General features: G+C 37.0%; 1 protein-coding gene across 1 annotated transcript; it reads right to left on the bottom strand.

Annotated features, from left to right (window-relative positions):
• Positions 1–19,481: 19,481 nt before the first annotated feature.
• On the bottom strand, positions 19,482–22,220 carry LOC107825917 (G-type lectin S-receptor-like serine/threonine-protein kinase LECRK2). The gene has a single exon (XM_016652839.2). It carries the CDS (start codon positions 22,025–22,027, stop codon positions 19,655–19,657), a length of 2,373 nt encoding a protein of 790 aa, XP_016508325.1. The 5' UTR covers positions 22,028–22,220; the 3' UTR covers positions 19,482–19,654.
• Positions 22,221–22,536: the final 316 nt, after the last annotated feature.

Here is a 22,536-nt window from a genome sequence, read left to right as displayed (position 1 = left end):
TTTCCAACTTTATTTTACCTTTGTAGGCCTTTCTTTTCTGTCTTCTTTCTTCCAACTTCAAATTTAGAGCATTTGGGGGTACCTTGGTTTCTTCAACTTCGCTGAGGCGATTAGCCATGTGAAACTCAACCCTTTCAACTTCAATTGCCTTTATAGGCGCTTTAATTTGATTTTCTCCTCCCAAGAGTTTTGATTCCTGAGCATCGACCGCCATGGCCAGTCGAGGTCGACTTGATGCACCTGCTGAGGCTGGGTGCCTTATGCACATTAGCGTGTATCAAACGAAAGCCCTGTAAATCAGTCTTGCCATCCTTTCTTTGTCTTGGTTTTGGAACAGTGTTAGACCAAAAGGGATTCAAAGAGAAACAAATAATTGAATGGAGAATGAGTTTAAAACTAGAAGTGTCCCTTTCAGGAAAGGAGAGAAGGACTTATCTGGAGTACATGCGGACTTCAATGAACATGACATGCCTTTTGGACTGGATGCCTGATCTGTGTAAACCGTCTGACTCTAAAAAATTCATCACAACTTTGCCTTGAATACCGAGGAACCTTTCCAGGACTCTGTTGATGCCGATGGCTGTGAGGATCTTATTTTCGATCATGGGCGCCCTTTGTGGGTTTTCAACGAGCTGGCATTTTTCATTTCATTTCTTACCATCTTCTTATAGTGCCCGTGTGGGTTTTCACTAACAAGACTCTCTCATTTTCATTTTTCTTTACTTACCGTCGCCTTACGATGCCCGTGTGGGTTTTCACCAATAAGACTCTCTCATTTTATTTCTCTTATTTTGCTTGCGAGGATCTAAGTAACTACATTCTCTGATCCTTGAACATTCTTACCTATTGATCGGAAGGACTTGAACAGGATTTGGGGTAAAACGAGCTTGGATGGAATTACAACTTTAGAACCTTTCTGGCGAACTGTCGCCGAACCACTATAACTTTTGCCCCAGTTTCACTTTTGGGGGGGGGGGGGGATCTTGGATTTTATTTTGGTGTGACTGAACCCCAAGGAGAGGTTGCCTACGTATCCTTTCGGAATCAAGTCAGACGTAGTTCAGGCAAATCATTTTGTTTTTGATTTTCTTTTATTTTTCTGATTTGCTTTGTTTTTCGCTTTCTTCTTCCCTTCCGATTCCTTTTTTTTTCATTGTCTTTTCTTCCCCTTTTTTTTGTATATATATTTTCTTATTTTTCCAATTCTTTCTTCTTCTTTTTTTCATTTTTCTTTTTCATTTCAATTTTTTTTTCATTTTATTTTTCAATAATACTTTCAGGTTCCAAAGAGGGTAATCAAAGAAGAGTAACCAGCTCAAATGGGTTTGCAAAGGGTTGATAGTGTTTGAGTAGCGAGAATGAAAGCCTTCGTCATCTCAACCGGAAAATATTAGAACTATATGTAGGATCCAACATAGTACCTTTTGACTGCATTTGCATTGACAGTTATTTCAAGGGCATTTCCTTCGATGTGTCCCAAGTACAACGTACTCTTTTGGCAGTACTCTTGTTGCAATGTATGTACCTTTCCAATCTGGACCCAATTTTCTTTCAGCTTTTCCAAACTTTGTTTTATTTTTTTAAATGTATCTTCATTGCGATCTAATCCTTGATTCATTATTTCGAGGTCTGACGGCTTTCAGGATCCGGGCATGAAGTCCGCAGGCATGTCGCGTTATTGAAATCTGCATTTAAGATAATTGAAAAGAGAATAAAAAAGAAAAATGACAAGATTAAGAGAAGAGACATTCCTAGACAGTGAAATATTAATTTCATTTTTTTTCTTGATTTTGATTGAATTTTTTTTTTAATTTTTTGAAGATAGAATGGTTTATACAAGAAAGTAAGACAATAAAGTAAAACATCTGGATCATACCTTGAGATAATCTGGATGCAAAAAGGATAGCAAGACTGGCTACTGAGACTCCCGTCTGATGGGGAACTTTCATGTTTGGCAACCATTTTATGGCTTTTCTTCTATCTCGGCAATGGTTGTAATGGCCTTCAGTGCCAGATCAAATTCCTCATCTTCACAAATCATTTCGACTATTGGCCTGTTGTTGTGGGCGGGCAACAGATTGTTCATCACATCAGGAGCTTCTTCATCCCGAAAAATGATTCTTTCAGCTTCAATCGAATCTTCAACTGCCCTTTTGAAGGTCCAACAGTCCTTTGTACTGTGCCTCACTGCTCCAGAGTGGTATTCACATATAGTGTTAGCTCAGTGCGGTGGGGACTCGGGGTTCAGCCGAATTTGGTCCACTGGTTGCAATAGATCTAGCCTAATCAGCTTTTGGAACAAGCTTGAATACGATTCACCAATAGGGGTGAACTGATTCTTTCTGAAAGGCTCTCTTGGGTGAGGATTGTACTGGGGAAGATCTGGTTGGGGATTATATGGAGCTTGGTAAGGATGGGCATTTATGGAAGTTGGAGCTCGATTTTGTGTATAATGTTGTGGCTGCGTGTAAGATTGCACACTCATCACCTCATAGGGAGGCGGTGCCACGACATAAGCATCATCTTGAAGGGGATAATAATGTGGTGGGACGATAGGAGGCACATATGATTGGCTGAATGACCTGCGGGCTCCCTCGAGCTTGACACCATCATGGCTCCCTCTTCGAACCCATTTCTGTTCATCAAACCCTCCAACAAACCATTCTGAGCAACCTGTGATGTGGCCTTAAACGCAATATGACTCAAGATTCGGCCCGTTTTTAAACCGTTTTCAACCATTTCCCCAATTTTGATAGCCTCAGCGAACGGCCTACCCATAGCGGCCATCATGTTCTGGAAGTAGTCAGCCTCTTGGGCCTATAGAAAGACCGTGACCATTTCAACTTTGTCCATCGAAGGCTTTACCCTCGCAGCTTGCTCAGGCCATTTGACAATATATTCGCGGAAGATTTCCGTGATATTCTTTTTCAAATTGGACAAAATATTTCTGTTGGGAGCGATGTCCATATTATACTGGAACTGGCGAACAAAATCTCGGGCCATATTGTCCCACACGTGCCAATGAGTAGTTTCTTGATCTATATACCACTCAGAAGCGATTCCGGTGAGGCTTTTCCCGAACTAGGCCATAGCAGCTCCTCTTTCCCACCAAAACTCCTCAATTGGTTACAGTATCGTTTCAGATGAGTGACCGAGTCTCCGTGCCTATCGTACTTTTCAAATTTTGGTATTTTGAAGCCAGCTGGCACGTGGACATAGGGAAACATATAGAGGTTAGAGTATGACACACTCTTTTGGCCACTCAGACCTTGCATGTTTTTCAGGCTTTGTTCTAGGCTCTTCATCTTCCGAGCCATTTCCTCTTGCTCGGGATTCTCAACATGGCCCGAGCATGGGGTCACATATGTCATTTCTGGTTGAAGTTGTGGACCCTGAAAGATGAACATTGGAGGCGGTGCCTTTGAAGCCGATGTCTGGGGGCGAACCACAGAAGGCATACCAGGATCATCGGAAGGTATTGGAGGGTGCCCACATGGGATGAGCGGGTTAGCCACAAGGGCATTGGTAACCTCACCTGACCTGGGGATCAATTCAGGGAACCCAGGGATTGCACTTGGCGGTTCCCTACCATTAGACTAGGCGTCCCACATTTCCAATATGCGGAGACGCAACATCTTGTTCTCTTCAACATCTACTGATTCTAGATGTAGAATAGTCGATGCTGGGCTATCCTCAGGACCGATGATTGGTAGATTGCCGGCGGAGGCCATATGTTCCTTTGTGAGGATGGGAGACTAGACTACCAACAAAACCAACCACCAAAACCTGGCTAAATGCTTACACATCCAACAACCTTGTTAGTTTTGAAACATTTAACATATAAAAAATCGCACATTGGGATGCAATGCACTTAATAGTTAAACGTTTCTACCGTGTGTTTGAACGGTTGCATGTTTCATCCCGGCCTTAACTAGCCCTTTTCACTCTGTACCTCTTTTCTTCATTTCTGTCTCTCTTTAATCACTCTTGTTTTTGCCGCTACTTTATTTTTTTGCACTCTTTTTTTCTTTTTTTTTACTCTTTTATTTTTTGTCAATCTCTCTTTTTTTTCTTTTTTCTTTTCACTATTTTTTTTTCTTTTTCACTCAATTTTCTTTCTCTTTTTTTTTTCAGTTTATTTTTTCACTCAATTTATTTTATAGCTATGATCGAATCCGATGGGGATTGCCTACGTATCATGACCCCGCATGAATCAGATCTTGCGTAGTTCGGGTGATCGTGAATAGAGTAAGTAAACTAATTCTCTTTTTTATTTCTTTTTGGAATAATTTTTTTTAAAAAAATGCTTTAAAAGAATAAAGTTTTTTTTTTTTTGGATTTTGGTTTCTTTTGAATTTTTCTAAAAAAAATGCTTTAAAAAAAGAAAAGGATATTTTTTGGATTTTTGAATTTGACTCTATTTTTATTTTTTGAAAGAAAGACTTCTAAAAATCCATTTTCTTTTGATTGAAACTTTGAGAATTTTTAGAAGTAAAAAAAAAAGAAAATATTTTTGTTTGAATTTTCATTTGTTCTCTCTTTTTCTAAATAAGAAAGAAAATATTTTCTTTGGATTTTGGATGTCGCTTCTTAATTTTCGAAAGAGGCACTTTTAAGAAAATATTTTGGATTTTTGAGTTTTTTTTATTTATTTACAGAAGCACTTCTAAAGAAAAGCAAAAATATTTTTGGACTCATATTTTCAAAGTTTTTATGGATATTTACAAAATAAAGACAGCTAAAGAGCAATTTTTTCTGGATTTTTGTTTCTGATTTTTTTGGAAAAATACTTCAGAATGAAGGAAACCCGTATTTTAGATTTTGATTTTTATTGATTTTTCTTTTTTTTTTTGTATGAAAGATATTAGAGAGAAGGAAACCATTTTTTTTGAGTTTAAAAACTACTTTTTTTTTTTGTTTTTTTTTTAAAATTTTTAAGGAAATATTTTCAAAGAAGGGACTGGAAGAAAATATTTTTGGATTATTTTTTGAAAATTGGGGTCGGAACTGATGAGGTTTGCCTACGTATCTCATATCCGGTGAGAATCAGACCCGCGTAGTTCGGTCAACATAAACTAAACTTGTAAACAAGACTCCTTTCTTTATTTTCTAAATAATTTTTTTAAAAAAATTTCGGTAGGATTTTGACACTACTTGGACATTGATTTTATTTTTAGAAAAATAAATAGCTATCTCCCTACACTGCTATTTTTTTTTCAATAAATATTTTCAGAAACCGATCAACATGCAAGTCTGCGGCAAATAAATGTGCAAAACAAACATGATGCAGCAGGATGGTCTTTTTTCATTTCAGGTTGCTTGTCCTAGACGGACCCAACCCCTGTGTTAAGTCCCCTAAGTCAAGTGCACATGATGCAAATAAGTGTTCCTACTAGGGATCCGACATGAGATTTTGTTATACTAGGTTTATCCTGGGTGTTTGTTCTGGACCTGGCTTACCCGAGCGGACAACTCGAGCCGAGGATGGGAACTGCATACCGGTAACCAAAAGTTCACCCGATTTTGCAACTCCTCCGAATCCTCGTTCTATTTTGGGATATGACACTAATAGAAAGAAGTCACGACCAGCGTGCACTCCTCAAGAGAGAGAAGAGAGGGATTTCGTAGCAGTTTATATATACAGTTCAGATAATATCAAAGCGGTAAAAGCAACATCTAGCACGTTATGCCCAAACATGTAATAAAGATCAGATAATAAAGCCAAATATAACAATTATTCTAAGCTTGAATTCTTGAACCCTAAACCAGAGATTCTGGGTTCGTTCCCCAGCAGAGTCGCCAGAGCTGTCACACCTCCTTTTGGCGCACCTACCCCGAAGGATAAATGCGTGAGGGAGTTTTTCCATTTAAAGTGACATTATTCGAAAATAGGATTATTTATTTATTTCAGAGTCGCCACTTGGGAAAGGTTTGGCCTTTGGTGTCCCAAGTCACCGGTTTATCTCGAATCCCAAATCGAGGAAATTTTCGACTTTCCATATGAAGTCTGCGAACCAGAAATTCTAAGTAAGGAATTCTGTTGACCCGAGGGAAGGTGTTAGGCACTCACGGATCCCGTGGTTCTAGCACGGTCACTTAAATTGTTATAATGGCTAAATATCTGATTTTAATACATGTTATAACTTGTGTGCTTTTATTAAGTTTAAACCGCTTTTATTATTATTTTTTAATAGAATTGCAACGTCGTGAAAATGCATCTCGAACCACGTCGCAATCAATGCGCCCGTGGTTGTTAATACATTCCGACTCCGTTGAGATTGGGATTTGGGTCACATAAATGCGCACCCGAATTTAAGAAATTAAGTATCACAACTACGTCACAGAAACCGTACCCGTAATCACAATGATTTATTAATTGCACTTAATTAACGAAACTTGATTAATAACATCTACCAATTCAACCAAATCTAACTTTTCATTAATTCATTAATCACTCTCACTATTCCAATGTACTAAATTAATAACGAGATGACAAAAGACAAAATACATTCACTGTACTATGGATAAAATGCTCACAGTGAATCAAGGAAACACAATTATGATTTAAAATAACCACTTAGCATGCTAGTTCAGAATGAAAAATGATAGGCATATATCCAAAGGTTTAACATGAGATTTAATCATAATCTTATATTCCAATAACTCAAAATTAAACCAGTTCATATTTTTTATATTGCAAATAAAGACAGCAATTCAAACATAGCAATTCATTTACTAAGAATACATCAACACATAAACGATAATGTCAATCACGAGAACATTTCATAAAGTCTTTCATTAGACGACAAATTTAGGAGACAAAATCGCAAGAAGAAAGGAAAAGAATTAGACCTTTCATCGATTCAAAATTACAACTTAGAATACTAACCGGAAATGACCGCAACGGAACAGAAACTCGGGCAGCAACCTTGACGTACCGGACCTCGACGAACAACGACGACCTCAACGGAAACGGAAAACTCGAACCAAGATTGCCAACGACCTCGACGGGCTGTTGGTGGTGTGGTCGACGGGTGGTTTGGGTGGACGACGAGGTTCGTGACTGGTCGACTGGGGAGCTGAGCAGCCGCAGCGATGGTCGTTTCACTGGTTGTTCATGGCTGCTGGACGGGTCGTTATTTTCTGGTTTGAGAAGAAAGAAGAAGGAGATACGTTGGGGAGGGGGTGTTCTGCCCGTGTATATCCGCGGTATATCGAGTGTATACTCTGTCCGCGTTTTTGGGAGGGGTGTTCTCTGGCGATGGAGCTGGGCAGTGGTAGGGTGGTTTGAACAAGATGAAGAGAGGAGAAGGGGGGGTCTCCGATGGCGTGTCGTTTGGGGTGGTGTACGACGAAGCCGAAGGGGTTATGGAGGTAGTTTTCAGGCGAGGGGGAGATGGGGACGACGGACTGGTGGACTCGCTAAGGTTGTTGCTGTTGTTTTGGTTTTGGATTTTTAGAGGTTCAAAAGGAAGAGGAAGATGATGAATAGTGATATGGGTCTTGTGTGTTGTCCGTCTAAAAAATCTTTTAAGAAGTTGAAGAACGAGAGGGAAGGGGTAAGGTGAAAGTTGTGTTGTTGTTGGAGTGTAACGTGGGTGAGTTGGAAAGGGATAAAGTGAGAGGGGACAAAGAAAAGTGAGGGACAAAAGAAGGTGGGATGGGAATATGGGAATAGTGGGACGAGGGACCGGTGTGGGGCAAGGGAAAGTGGAAAAGATAGGTGAAAGTGAGGTATTGATGAGATAAGTGGGGAAAGTGGGAATAAATTCAAATATGGTAAAAAATTAGGTGTCAACAACTGCCCCTCGTTGCTCGGAAACACGAAGAGTCGATTCTGTACGGTACGGTTCGGTCGGTTTAATCGATTTTTAAGTATCCATTGACACCCTTAGATTAATCATCCATTGATCCATGTTTCTATTTATACTCTTGTTGCAGTGCTTCTATTTCCAGAAATTCTTATCAAAATTCTAAGCTGAAAGTCTTGTTTGATTGTGGAAATTAAGTACTAACAATTATAGGTGGAGGTAGACTGGTTTTTCCATTTTTATTTTCAAATTATTAGCTAAAAAAGATTTAGAGTAGATCGAAAAGTGGAAAAAGAGAGAGAGAGAGAGAGAGAGAGAGAGAGAGTAAAATGATAGGACTTTGAAATTAATATAAAATCATACAATTTAGGAAGTAAAATCAATTAAAATTTTATCTTATATAATCACTTTCTTATTCGAATAATGTAACATAACGTTGGATTAATTTTCTAAACTTTTGCATCCAATAAAATACTTATAGTAAGCTAACATCCAATAAAATACTTATAGTAAGCTAACAGACCATAATGTAACACTAACACTTTCTTTTACCGTTTCCAAATTGATCATTATAAAAAAATATTTTCTAAAGTCCTTAAATAACGTGTTAATTGCTATGATAAATATTTCACTTAATTCTCATTGTGCACTTCTTCTTTTTATTAATCTAATTTAAAATAACTGTTTATATTAAACTAATTCTAACAAAATACATAGAAACAAGAACATATTCTATTCTATCACAGGATGAACAGGAAGAAGTACTTGACTAACACAAATTTATATCTATCTATACTATATTAAAAACACGAACACCTCGAGCGAAATATCGTTCGTCTTTTTTACTCTTTTATAATAGCTTTTACAATGGACAAAATTCTAATTTAAGTTATTTTCCTAATATTTAGGACTTTTAAATTTAAGTCATTGGAAATTTTATCTTTTAAATGTAAGAAGTCCTAATATTTAAAAATTTAAAAGTAATAAATATTTTACCTTACATATATTGTACTATTTGAAAATAAATCCTTTGTGTACGTAGAATATATCAATATGAGAACGATGTTATATGGTGAGTCCAATTGATTTCTAATTAAGAAATTGAAATATTGGGACATAAAGTCACATATTAAATTAAAATTAAAATACATGTTTAAATTAAAATTATTTCAACGTAGAACAATTGAATATGTATTTAATAGTTCTTACTTTAATCATACAAAATAATTAACTCGTGTTCAATTAAACACCCAAAATAATTATTTCATATCATATTCAATCATACTAAACCGTACAAGCAATAACAACAACAACAACGACCCAGTATAATCCCACAAGTGGGGTCTGGGGAGGGTAATATGTACGCAGACCTTACTCCTACCCCGAAGGGTAGAGGCTGTTTCCAGGAGACCCTCGGCTCAAAAAAAGCAACAGGAGACGATATATTAGTACCATAAAAATGCATAATAAAATAACAACAATATAAGAGATATGAAATACAGAATACGAAATACGAAATAGATGGCTGGTATAGTAAAACTAGCAGGTAAAGCCCTGCATCAATAGACGACCAATGACATTCTTAGTCTAACTCCTAACTGGCTAGTCTCACTCTATTGTGCTGTAGAAATATTCACAACTCTCCCCTAACCTACAACCTTAATGTTCGACCTCCATAATTCTCTGTCAAGGGCCATGTCCTCAGTAATCCTAAGTCGCGCCATGTCATGTCTGATCACCTCTCCCCAATACTTCTTAGGTCGTCCTCTACCTCTCCGCATGTCCATTACAGCCAGTCGCTCACACCTCCTCACCGATGCATCAATGCTCTAAACCGTACAAGCCTAAATTTATATTATAAAAGTACGAAACTTCTATACAAAATGTTAATTGATCTTTTATCCGTTAGACAAGTTATGTATTATATTTTTTTTGTTTCAATAACTTAAACTTCACTACATGGGCAATATTTAAATTGAAGGGAAATAAATTGAGAAGACATATGACTTAATTTTTTAATTTATATTATTTGACAAATTTTGAAAGAATCGTAATAAAAGTCTTAAGTTTATATCACGTTTATGCCTTCTCGAATGAACTTGAGAATAGCTTTTGAAAAAAAAAATCAAAAAATTTCTAAATCTTCAAAGGATATGTGTTTTTACCAAAACTAAAAGGAAGCAAGATAACTTGTGAAATTGAACTGATAAAATTATAAATTGGAACATAATTTAAGATGAACATATTGAATAATGATTGAGGACTTTCATGAATAATTTTTTTTCTTTTATTGGGTTAGTTATATAGGATCAATATTCAACAATTTTAGAAGCTTACACTTTATTTTATTACTCAAACACGATTGTGTTCTTAAATATGTAAGTTTCTTACGAAAAATTACTTATTGAGATGAGAAACACGCACAACGCGCGTACACTAAGACTAGTTTTAGTAACTATAATAGAGTTATAATTTATTTAATATAATTTCAAGCCATTAAGTAACTAAGTAAGAGTATAAGACAATTCATAAAAAAAATCAAGGCTTAGAGCCTTTTATTTTATTAATAGAACTTTTAAATTTCACATACAAATACAATTCTTTTGAAGAGCACCCAATTTACGCAGCCACCTTCTAGGAAGGGTTATGTTTGAACTAGGCCTCTTAGTAGACAATTACAAATTCTCATACTAATATTTGTAAGCTCTTATATAGCTTTATTGTAACTTATCTATAATGTCTCTCGGACATTGTTCCGAAATTAGCCATGTTGATTGATGTTCCATGAGTTTCATGTCGTCAACGCTTCCAGTGCTAAGTATCTCATTGTATTCTTCTTTTTCTCTAGTGGTTAATTTTTCAAAATCAAGATTCTTCTTTCTGAATTAATCCAATATCTGAATAAGACGGAAATCTCTAGGTTGTCCTCCGCTAATGAATGTCTATGATCTCCGATTTGAAATCTAGCTGCGCTAAAAGCACTCTCCGATGCTACTGATGATGCTAGAATAGCCAATATATCTCGGGGCCATTATTGAAAGTGTTGGAAATGCCTTGCCACGCTCCCTCCACCATGCCAAAAATTGTTTGTTACCTTCTTCGTCTTTAATATTTTCCAATCCTTGATTAAGATAAGAATTAAGTTCATCATCCATAGAGGAATCAAAACATGTTATATCATCCATACCTTCCCGTAAAACTTCTAATCTAGTCTTAGAAGTAGTAGAAGCATTTTCACCGCCTGTTGTTACCATAGATTTATATTTTATCAAACATTGATCAAGCATAAGAATATATATTAGCTTGACAGTATTCGAGAGATGGTTGTTCATTTTCTTGAATTTCTAAATTCTCATAAATTTTACGAACAAGTCCTTTTGCACCTTTTAATTTTAAAGATGGGTTAAGTAGAGTAAATAGGGAAAAATACTTTTTACATTTTGCAATCATTTCATTAATGGCCGGTGCATAAATTGGATTTATTTTATACTTACCAGATACAACAGAAATTCCATAAATATACCATTATATTTGTGTAACAGTAAGATAATATATATACCAGAAAAAATGTTTTTTAGCATAATAATTTTTTTCTAAAAATTTAATAAGCTCTTTGATCTCATCCCAATCAGAATCAACAATTTGATCAACGAGAATACCATTATGCATATTAAATACCTTTTGTATGAGGCATCCGATAATCATAAGCAACTTTAAGCATTTCGTAAGTAGAATTCCACCTAGTACAAACAACTTTTGGAATTTTTCTATATGGAGGGTTTGCATAACATTAGTACAACATTACGCGTACCCCTTACAGGAGGTATAAGGGGTAAAACTCAGACCGAGATTGACCATGAGTTGGAGCTGGTGTTGCGGGACTAGTGGAGGTTTCATCTAGTTCTTCATCCTCATTTTCTTAGTCCTCAATAAAAATATCATTGCCAAATTGTCTTTGTAAAGTTTCATGATCTTGTTGTTCTCCGAAATTAATATTATAACATAAGGGGGGGGGGAATGAAGTTTCATCAATATGAGTCATTTCATCTATATGTTTTCTATTCTAGGAGAAGGATTAGGATTAGGACTAGGATTAGGATTACTAATATTATTACCTTTACTATTTTTTTTTAAATATGCCAAATACACTTTAGGAGCCATAATTTAAATATGAAATTAAATAAGAAAAGTTAGCACAAATAAAACACACTAATGAAATACGAAAATAGAACACGTAATGTAAACACAAAAATTAAATATTAAAATTAGGAGATGGGACGAGCGAACCGTGATTAATTATTGAAACTTGAAGAAATTACCCAAAAAATTACTCCAAATACTTGACGAATTAATTTGAAGCTTGAAAGTTGCTCTAAAAATTTGTCTAAATACTTGAAAAGTAGTTTATTGTGAGAAAATTAAGAGAATAATATAGATAGAATGTAAGAGATTTGAGAGGGAATGATTGATTTTTTGGGGAAAAAATAAAAAAGGATGGGGGTATTTATAGTTAAAATAGGGACAAAGTGTAAATTAATAAACTTAGGGGTTAAATTAAAAGTTGGAAGGGGGGGGGGGGATTGGCCGTTTATAGCCGTTGGAAATTGCTAAATTTGCAAACAAGGCCGTTGCCCAATGGCTCTATTTCAAAAAAAAAATTACAATTCAGGCGGGACAGGCTGGACTGGACGGGATAAACGGGACGAAATAGGCAGCCCGTCCCATCCTATCCCGTGCACCGTTTAATATGGGCTCATCCCATTTAGAACTAAGTGAGCCGGGACGGGACCTGGCCGGCACGGCCTATTGGACAACCATACTTTTAACAGAATTGGAAATTGGCAGAAATTAGCAGTAGGACACTTGGCCCAAATACAGTGGAGATTTATTACAGTATTAACTAGGAACCTAAATGATTGCCCCAAGAGACAGAAGTCTTGCTTTTAAAAATAAAACCAGATTCTTTTTTTCTTCTTCTCTTTTCTCTGATAATAAATAAACAAAAACCTCCAGGAGGATTCCTTGTGCGTCAATTTTGCCTTTTAAAATTTTTTTTAGGTAAAACAGTAAAGACCCCATATGTCCTCAACTTTTACATTTTAAATGTGATAGCCAATTAGTTATTCAACATTTTACTATGGCGCCCATGCAATATTTTGTAATTTATAGATGTAACCTATGTTGTTCGGACACTCCAAAAATACGGTCGAGTGTGTATTGGATTCTCCAAAAGCAGTGTATTTTTGAAGAATCAGATACAGGTACGACAGTGTTTCGGAGAGTCCGCATAACATAAGATGTAACATGCATCTATTCTAGTTTTTCCATGCTTTCAAGAAAATTTTCTTACACGGCTTCTGCAGCTGCCCCTTATATATTTCTTCTTACTGTTTTACTACTTCATCTTTCAGCCATTGCTAAATTTTACCAAAATGTTAGTTTAAGTTCATCTCTCACTACAAGTGATGTTCTTTAGACAATACCCTTTTGAGGAATTTGCTTTTGGTTCCAAAAAAATTTGAAATGGAGGATTTTTACTAGCCATTAGGTAGATCAATAAATTCACAGAAAAAAATCATAATTTGATCAGCCAATGAAAATACTTTTGCTCCTAATGGATCCAAAGTTCAGCTCTACAAAGATGGAAGACTAGTCCTAATTGATCCAAAGTTTGATGAGCCCACCGATACAATTTTGCACTAATTTATCAAGTACTTAATTAATCAAGAAACCAGGCTTGGTGGCACGAATTTATCGAGTGTAAGGTTCGAGTTCATGCTCCAATGTGATGCAACAAATGCTGCGTATTGATCAACCGCGTTCAATATATGAATATTAGCAGTGGTTATAATGTGATCTTCAATCAATCTGACTCTATATTCCTTCAAGCAAAGGATGGAATGCTGTTAAATTCAGTATCTTCCAATTATTTCTAATTCTGTGTTGTTAGGCATGCAGTTCCGTTTTCATGAACCTTGGGTTAATTTGTTTGCCTTTTTGTGTTAGAACCTCATCTGTGCAGCCCAACATGGAAATGGTCCAGAAGCATGGAAATGGCCCAACAATTGAGGACCCAGGCCCAACATCTGATTGGTCTTCCAATAGCTGTCAAATTGGAAACAAAATATAGTTGTTCCCATCTGGAAACCATTAGATAGTAGGCATGCTATTATGTAAATATAATAAGACATAGTTGTGTATATAAATATTGTATAAAGTTATACATAGTACATTAATTTGTTTGTATTCAATAGACAATAGGTAGTGGACATGTTGCTATGTTGGTATTAATACCAAAGTTTCAGAATGGTTGAGATACAGAAAAAAAGGAATCTCCTAAATTTTGGTCTTTCAAATTCTTACATGGTATCAGAGCAGTAGCTCTAAAGTATCGATCCTTTAGTTTTTTTTTTCTGTTCACTCTTATCTTCAATATCTTGTTCTTCAATGGGTTCTATTCTTGAAACAGCTGAGGTCAGTTCAGCAAATGTCACCACCTCTGCAAATAATGGAGGTGGAATGAAGGACTCAAGTCATCCTTACTTCCTTCACCCCTCAGATTCACCCGGAATGAACTTAGTAAACACAAACTTTGATGGTAGAAGCTATGGAGGGTGGCGCAGGTCCATTCTCATTGCTCTTTCTGCCAAAAACAAGGTGGGGTTCATAGATGGAACCTGCCTTGCACCAAGCTCAGAAACACCTGACTTCAAGTTATGGAATAGGTGTAATGACATGGTCATATCTTGGTTGTTGAACTCCCTTTCCAGAGAGATTGGTGAAAGTGTCATCTATTCCAAAACAGCCAAACATCTGTGGGATGATTTGGTCAATCAAATGGTGCAAAAATGTATCATTTACAGAAAGAGTTGAGTGATTTGGTTCAGGGGTCAAGCAACATAGCAGGGTATTTCACTAAGATTAAGAGGCTATGGGATGAGCTAGATACCTTGAATACACATGTCAACTGCTCATGTGAATGTAGTTGTGGAGGTAAGATGAAAATGTCCAAATCACTCCAGGATGAGAGGTTAATTAAGTTTCTCATGGGGTTGAATGACACCTATGCCTCAGTGAAGAGTAGTATCTTGATGTTGTCACCCCTTCCAACTGTGGGACATGCATATTCCCTGTTGATGCAAGATGAGAAGCAAAGGGAAGTTTATGTAAACTCTCAATTCCCTGGAGATTCTTCATCCTTCATGGTTGCAAATCAAAGTCATCCAAGTCAGAAATTTGGAAATTCTGATTTCCAGGGAAAGAAGAACAATTTGAGCTGCTCTTACTGTAAAAAACATGGGCATTCAGTGGATAAATGCTACAGGATCATTGGATTTCCAGCAGACTTCAAGTTCACAAGGTCAAAGAAGTTCCAGGCACCTGTTAAGAACAATGCAGCATATTTTGACAGTGAAGTAGGAGAGCAGAGCATTGTTAATGGAAGCAATGGAAGTCAACAACTCACACAAAGCCAAGTTTCTCAGCTGGTTCAACTTCTTCAACAGGTGAAGGGTGGTCAGACAGTGTCTTCTAACTCAGATGTTGTTGCAAATGTTGCCAACTGTGCATGTAAAGCATTTAATGGTTCACCTTCTATATCTTCTAATTTCAAAATCACCTCTTGGATATTGGATTCAGGAGCTTCTGAACATATGTCTTCAGACCCTACAATTTTTTCCACATTCAAACCTCTTCCAAAACCTTTAATGGTAAATCTTCCTAATTCATATAGAATAAAAGTGACTCACATTGGAGATGTATCTATTCTAGGCAATTTGACTCTAAAAGATGTCTTATATGTGTCTTCTTTCAAATACAATCTACTTTCAGTTCAAAAAATTTGCAAACAATACAACTGTCTTCTAATCTTCTCCGCTACTACATGCATGATACATGGCCTTTCAATGAGGATCCCTCAGGGTCTTGGTGAAGCAAAAGGGGGCATTTATCTGCTAGATTCTTCAAGCCATAGGCTTAAGAAGTCATCTGACAACAATGTAGTTTCATTACCTAAAGCAAGACAATCTAGTCATGCTATTTCCCTTTCTTCAGTTTCTTTTCCTGAAAAGGTTAATTCCAATGTAAGGCTATGGAATCTTAGATTAGGTCATATGCCATTTTCTGCAATGAAAAACATTAATATGCCATCTGTTTTCCCTTCTATATCCAATGTTCACTATCAATGCGATATCTGTCCTTTAGCTAGACAAACAAGAATTCCTTTTCATTCAAGCAATATCACCAGCAAACATATTTTTGAACTAATTCATATTGATACATGGGGGCCATATAAGACAACTACCTATAATGGATATAGATATTTTCTTAGCATCGTTGATGATTATAGTAGGGGAACTTGGACTTTTCTGTTAAGCACAAAAAGTAACGCTTTTTCAGTATTAAAGGACTTCCTGGCCATGGTAGAAAGACAATTTTCCACCAAAGTTAAAATTATCAGATCAGACAATGCACTAGAATTGGGTACAAGTTTAACAACCTCTGAATATTTAGTTTCTCAAGGGATCATACACCAAACTTCATGCACTGCTACCCCTCAACAAAATGGAGTTGTTGAGAGGAAGCATAGACACATTTTAGAAACATCTAGGGCTCTATTGCACCAATCTAAACTTCCTATTTCATATTGGGGAGAATGCTTACTCACTGCCACTTTTTTGATCAATAGATTTCCTTCAAGAGTCATCAGGAACAAAACACCTTATGAGATTTTGTTTGGTAAAGCTCCTAATTATGATTTCCTTAGATCCTTTGGTTGTTTGTGTTATGCCTCAACTCTTTCTCACAACAGGGACAAGTTAGGAGCAAGGGCTAAGGTTTGTGTGTTTATTGGGTATCCTTATGGTAAGAAAGGTTACAAACTGCTAGATTTTAATACTAAGAAGATCTTTGTTTCTAGAGACGTGCAATTCCATGAATCTATTTATCCATTTTCTCTACCATCCAGTTCTCATCCTATGTTCCCTGGATTTTTTCCAGTTACTGATTTGGTTGACAGTAGTTCTGATGCCATCAATGGACCTTTTAATTCCATTCATCCTATTTGTAATGCTCCTAATCCAGTTCATTCTTCTACTCTCATTTCTCCTCCTAGTCCTACTTCAAACCAAAGATCAGAATCTCCAATTCATCATACATCAGAGTTAGATCATTCACAACAGGATACATCTCCACTAATTTTGAGAAGATCAGACAAACCTCATACTAGACCAGCCTATTTACATGATTATGTTTGCAATAATGTTTACTTGACTACTTTAACTGATTCATGTTTCAATCAACCTGTTAATCCTACCATTTTTTCCTTTGCTGGACTTTCCACTATCAATCAACATCTTATTAACTCTATTTCAAATATAGTTGAACCTACCAGTTTTTCCCAAGCTAATATGCATCCTGGTTGGCAACAAGCAATGGACACTGAGTTTAAAGCACTAGAAGCCAACCAAACTTGGGAAATTGTGGAATTACCACATGGAAAAAAGGCTCTCCCTTGCAAATGGGTTTATAAAGTAAAACATAATGCAGATGGAAGTGTAGAGAGGTTGAAGGCTAGGCTGGTTATTCGAGGTGACATTCAAAGAGAAGGGATTGACTTTAACGAGACATTTTCCCCAGTGGTAAAAATGACTACCATACGATGTCTTCTAGCTGTTGCAATCAAGAAAGGATGGGGAATCTCACAGCTAGATGTAAACAACGCATTCTTACATGGTGAATTACAGGAAGAGGTATATATGAAGTTTCCAGCAGGCAAAATTCCAACTAATCCCAACCATGTGTGTTTACTTCGCAAATCACTTTATGGTTTGAGGCAAGCCTCGCGCCAATGATATGCCAGGCTAACAGCCCATTAAGTTTCAAAGGGTTTCATTCATCTCTTAATGACTACTCACTCTTTTACAAGAAATCACTAGATTCAATTTCAATTGTCGCAGTTTACGTAGATGACATCCTGCTTACAGGAAATAACAAGGAAGAACTTCATCAATTGAAACAATTTCTTCACCAGGAATTTCAGATCAAGGACTTAGGTGACTTACACTATTTTTTGGGTCTGGAGACTCTTCATGAGCCACAAGGTTTAATCATCAGTCAACGGAAATTTACCTTGGAAGTTCTTGAAGAATTTGATTGTAGTAGTTTGCCCTCTGCCACATCTCCATTGGACCCTTCATGCAAGCTTAGTGGTGAATCTGGTGACCTTCTTTCTGATCCAACTGTCTATTGCCGACTCCTAGGCAAATTGAATTATCTCACTCACACAAGACTAGACCTGTTCTATCCAGTACAACACCTCAGTCAATTCATGCAACAACCCCGAGTGCCTCACTTTAATGCTGCCCTACGGGTGGTTAGATATCTCAGATCCAACCCTGGACAGGGTATTTTCATGTCCTCTGCTCCCTCCCTCACACTACTTGCATTTTGTGATGCGGATTGGGGATCTTGTGTTGATACACGGCGATCTATAAGTGGGTATTTTGTCACTCTCGGCGGATCTCCAATTTCATGGAAATCCAAGAAGCAAGCTTCAGTATCGCTCTCATCCGCCGAAGCAGAGTATCGATCTATGAGGCGGGTAGTTGCTGAAGTCACTTGGCTAACTCGACTCTTGACAGATCTCGATACACCACCGTCTCTTCCGGTTTCTGTTCATTCTGATTCACAAGCTGCAATTCACATCGCTCGGAACCCTGTATTCCATGAGCGAACAAAGCACGTTGACCTTGATTGCCATTTTGTGAGGCAACAATTTCTCTCTGGTTTGATTTCTCTGTCCTTTGTCCCATCATCCTCTCAATTAGCCGATATATTCACCAAACCCCTATCCGGGCCATCCCATAATTTGGTTCTTGGCAAGTTGGGCCTCGCTACACTCCCCTCTAACTTGAGAGGGGTGTTAGAACCTCATCTGTGCAGCCCAACATGGAAATGGTCCAGAAGCATGGAAATGGCCCAACAATTGAGGACCCAGGCCCAACATCTGATTGGTCTTCCAATAGCTGTCAAATTGGAAACAAAATATAGTTGTTCCCATCTGGAAACCATTAGATAGTAGGCATGCTATTATGTAAATATAATAAGACATAGTTGTGTATATAAATATTGTATAAAGTTAGACATAGTACATTAATTTGTTTGTATTCAATAGACAATAGGTAGTGGACATGTTGCTATGTTGGTATTAATACCAAAGTTTCAGAATGGTTAAGATACAGAAAAAAAGGAATCTCCTAAATTTTGGTCTTTCAAATTCTTACATTTTGTATGTTCCAAGATTGAACTAAAGAAGTTTCAACTACAAAGAGCTAGAAGAAGGCACAAATGGATTCAAAGAAGGAACTAGGGCCTCCTCAACCAAGTACATTTCCATGTGTATATGGAATAAAAAACCATGATAATTATTAAATATTGCATTGTTTAACCAAGTTATGGAGAGAGATACCAGAACAGACATGCTTGTACTTGTTGAAGCATCTTGCAACATAACTTTGGAATAGTACTGGCTTAAAGATTGATGGATTTTATACATTTCTTGTATGTTTTGGGGAACTTGAGTTAGAATAACAAGTGTTATGAATTGATGATTAGATAGGAGAATGAAAACCATACATTACAAGAAACTTTTTTTAGCGAAGATACAGATACTGAATTGTATATGAGTACACAGGTTATTGCAATATTATTTAGGGACAAACAAAAGTATGAGGGAAAAAAATATGGCTGATCTAAAAAGAACTGAAAGGCACTAAGCTCCCGGCTGATCACATGACAGCAACTTTACCAGTTATGCCAAGGCTTCCCTTCTGATCTAAACAAAACTAATAAAGGAAAAAAGGCTCAGGTGGAACTGAGATATCAATAGAACCTTCAAGCATTAGCATGACTTTTTTCATGTTAGGCCTTAATGCTGGATTTTCTTGAATGCACCAAATAGCAACCATCAAAAAATTCTCAAACCTCTTGATATCTTCTATTGCTTCTTCATCATCACCCGCAAGTAAACGGAACTCTTTTCTTCTATAGCAATCACAAGCCCACTCCACAAGTATCATTTCATCCTCATTTGCCACATCTTGCTCATAACTTTTTCTGCAGCAAATCAGCTCTAAGAGCAAGATTCCGAAGCTGTACACATCCACTTTGACGGTTATAGGCATGTTCCTGAACCACTCTGGGGCTACGTACCCTCTCGTGCCACGTATCTTAGTGGTCGTTCGAGTCTGATCATTCCTCAAAAGCTTGGCTATTCCAAAATCTGCTATTTTTGCTGTCAAACTTTCATCTAAAAGCACATTCTGAGGCTTGATGTCACAATGTATAATTTGGGTACTACATTCTTCATGCATATAGCAAAGCCCTTTGGCAGTGTCTATGGCAACTTGTACTCTTTGGGACCAACTAAGCCTAGAATCTTTGAATAGCAAGTCTGCTATTGAGCCAGTTTTCATGTATTCATAAACCAAAAGCCGGTGTTGGCCTTCGTTGCAAAATCCGAGGAGTTGGACCAAGTTCTTGTGATTAGTCCTACTGATTGAATTCACTTCAGCTTCGAATCCTTTTTCTCCATCTCTTTCCATCTTGTGTAGTTTCTTGACAGCGACGACTTTCCCATTTTCGTCATTAAGAACTGCTTTATAAACTGTTGAGAAGGCCCCAGTTCCTAATTCTTCCTCGAATCCATTTGTAGCTTCTTCTAGCTCATTGTAGCTAAAACTTCTTAGGTTCACTCCTGGGACCGTTGGATATTGCACACGTTTCTTTGGCGTTTTCCCTTTAAACTTGAAAAAATATATAAGGGCCAACAACATTAAGATGAAAAGTGAACTGCCCAACAACACAGAACCAGAAATGATTAGAGTAGATTGACTTTTCCTTTTTGTTTGGAACTGAGGCGGCGTAGTTGTTGATGATGATCCTAGTGTGGAGTTGTCTTTCCTTATTTTTATCAAAGCTTTCCCATCATCTGACGGATTCAGAATCCCATTTGAAAGCGGATACCTTTTCTTCCAACAAACTTTGTAACTGTAAATAGCAACAGCACAAAAACAATCACTCAAACAATTCTGTTTGCACCAATCCTCTGAAACATCCCGGTAAGACTCATAATCACCGTCAAACCAGTTAGATTTGGGCATTTCTCGGAAAGTGAAAGCCTCAATTTCTCTCGATTCATGGTTACAATCTTGCTCAGAGAAATTTCGTCTGCAGCCACCTAATTTGTCGTTCGGATCATTCAAGATATACCCGAATGGACAAATACATCTTGACCTCTGGTTAGTTCCCATCGAGCAAATGCTGTTGAAACCACAGGCACCCCCTCCAACACTTTGCCTGAGGGTACAAATGTTATCCGGTATGTTATGCAAAGTAGACCATGCCATGGGCCTCCCGCTGGAAGATTTCGGAGAGACATAGTGCCTAAAAACTCCATCATATTCAAGAATCGCTCGTTGGTATAATTGACTTGTTGTTGAGTTTGCCTCATTAGAAGATATCGAATTTAACAGTGTTCCATTCTGTGCTCGAAGGAAAATAAAGCCGGATTGATTGAAGATCACCTGGTAACCACTGCCAACTGAATTCGTCGCCCAATATGGACGATTTGGTGCATCAAGTGGATAATTTACAGTGTAAAGCACCAAATTTCCATCAATTTGAAGTGTGAGCTCGAACCTTCCACGCGATACATTCGTGTCAGAGAAGCTTGAGACAAGCTTATTTCCTTGATTAAGTACTTGACCTGGCAAAATCGTATCGGTTGGCTCATCGAAACTCTGCCATAAAATGGCTGAACTACTGTTTGCTAGCACAAAGTTTCCAGTGTCAAGCATGGCTCCATAGGCCACTCCGGCCGTGCCATGAGCCCATATCTCTTGACCATTTGGATCAAAGAGGACTAGTCTTCCATCTGTGGAGAAATGAACATTGGATCCATTAGGGGCAATATTATTCCTATTGGCTGACCAAACTATTGTTTTTTCTGGGTGTTTATTGAACCAAATGGCTAGTATGAATCCTCCATTTCCAATTTTTTGAAAGCCAAAAGCAAATTCTCCAGAAGGGGATGGCCAAAATGTAGTAACATCACTTGTAGTGAGTGATGAACCCAAACTAACATTTTGGTAAGATTGAGAAATGGCTGAAAGGGGAAAGAGCAAGAGAGCAAGAAAAAATACAGTTGCAAAAGCCATGTAAGAAAGAGATAGTTTCTTGAAAAATTACAATGAATTACACCTATAAATTACAAAGAAAACGTTGCTGAGTCTCGAGTTAATTAAGTGTTGAATTGGTCAATGGCTACCATTCTTTTTAGTAAATGTTATTTACTGTTTTCATTTTTGGGGAAAATTGAATTGCATAGGACTATAAAGAACAAGAGGAGACGTACTTAAAAAGAGAAAGCAGGCCAACCGTTACTTTTTTGTACAAATAATAGGCTTAGTCATAGGCTTTCACAATCAACTATTGCTTGGAATCTTCCTTCTAATTTTTTTATTTTTGTAATCTTCCAACTAATTGCTTGTTTCCTCTTGAATTAGTTAACTTTTTCTTAAATTATGTTCTGAGATTATGATATTGAAAAGTCATAATAACTCAATTTTTAGATGATTTCCTTGTAGATGAAATATCAAGACAAGTAAAGGATGCATTATATATCCAGAAAGCGAGAATAATTATGTCTGTCTTTAACTTTATGTAG

The sequence above is a fragment of the Nicotiana tabacum genome, chromosome 22 (assembly GCF_000715075.1).
Source record: "Nicotiana tabacum cultivar K326 chromosome 22, ASM71507v2, whole genome shotgun sequence".
Classification (NCBI taxonomy): Eukaryota; Viridiplantae; Streptophyta; class Magnoliopsida; order Solanales; family Solanaceae; genus Nicotiana; species Nicotiana tabacum.
The sequence above is the reverse complement of the archived record's forward strand: the minus strand, read 5'-3'. Positions and strand labels throughout refer to the sequence as shown.

What these genes read in the sequence shown, in the direction of transcription:
- LOC107825917 (XM_016652839.2), bottom strand. Translation starts at nt 22,027, where the DNA reads ATGGCTTTTGCAACTGTATTTTTTCTTGCTCTCTTGCTCTTTCCCCTT.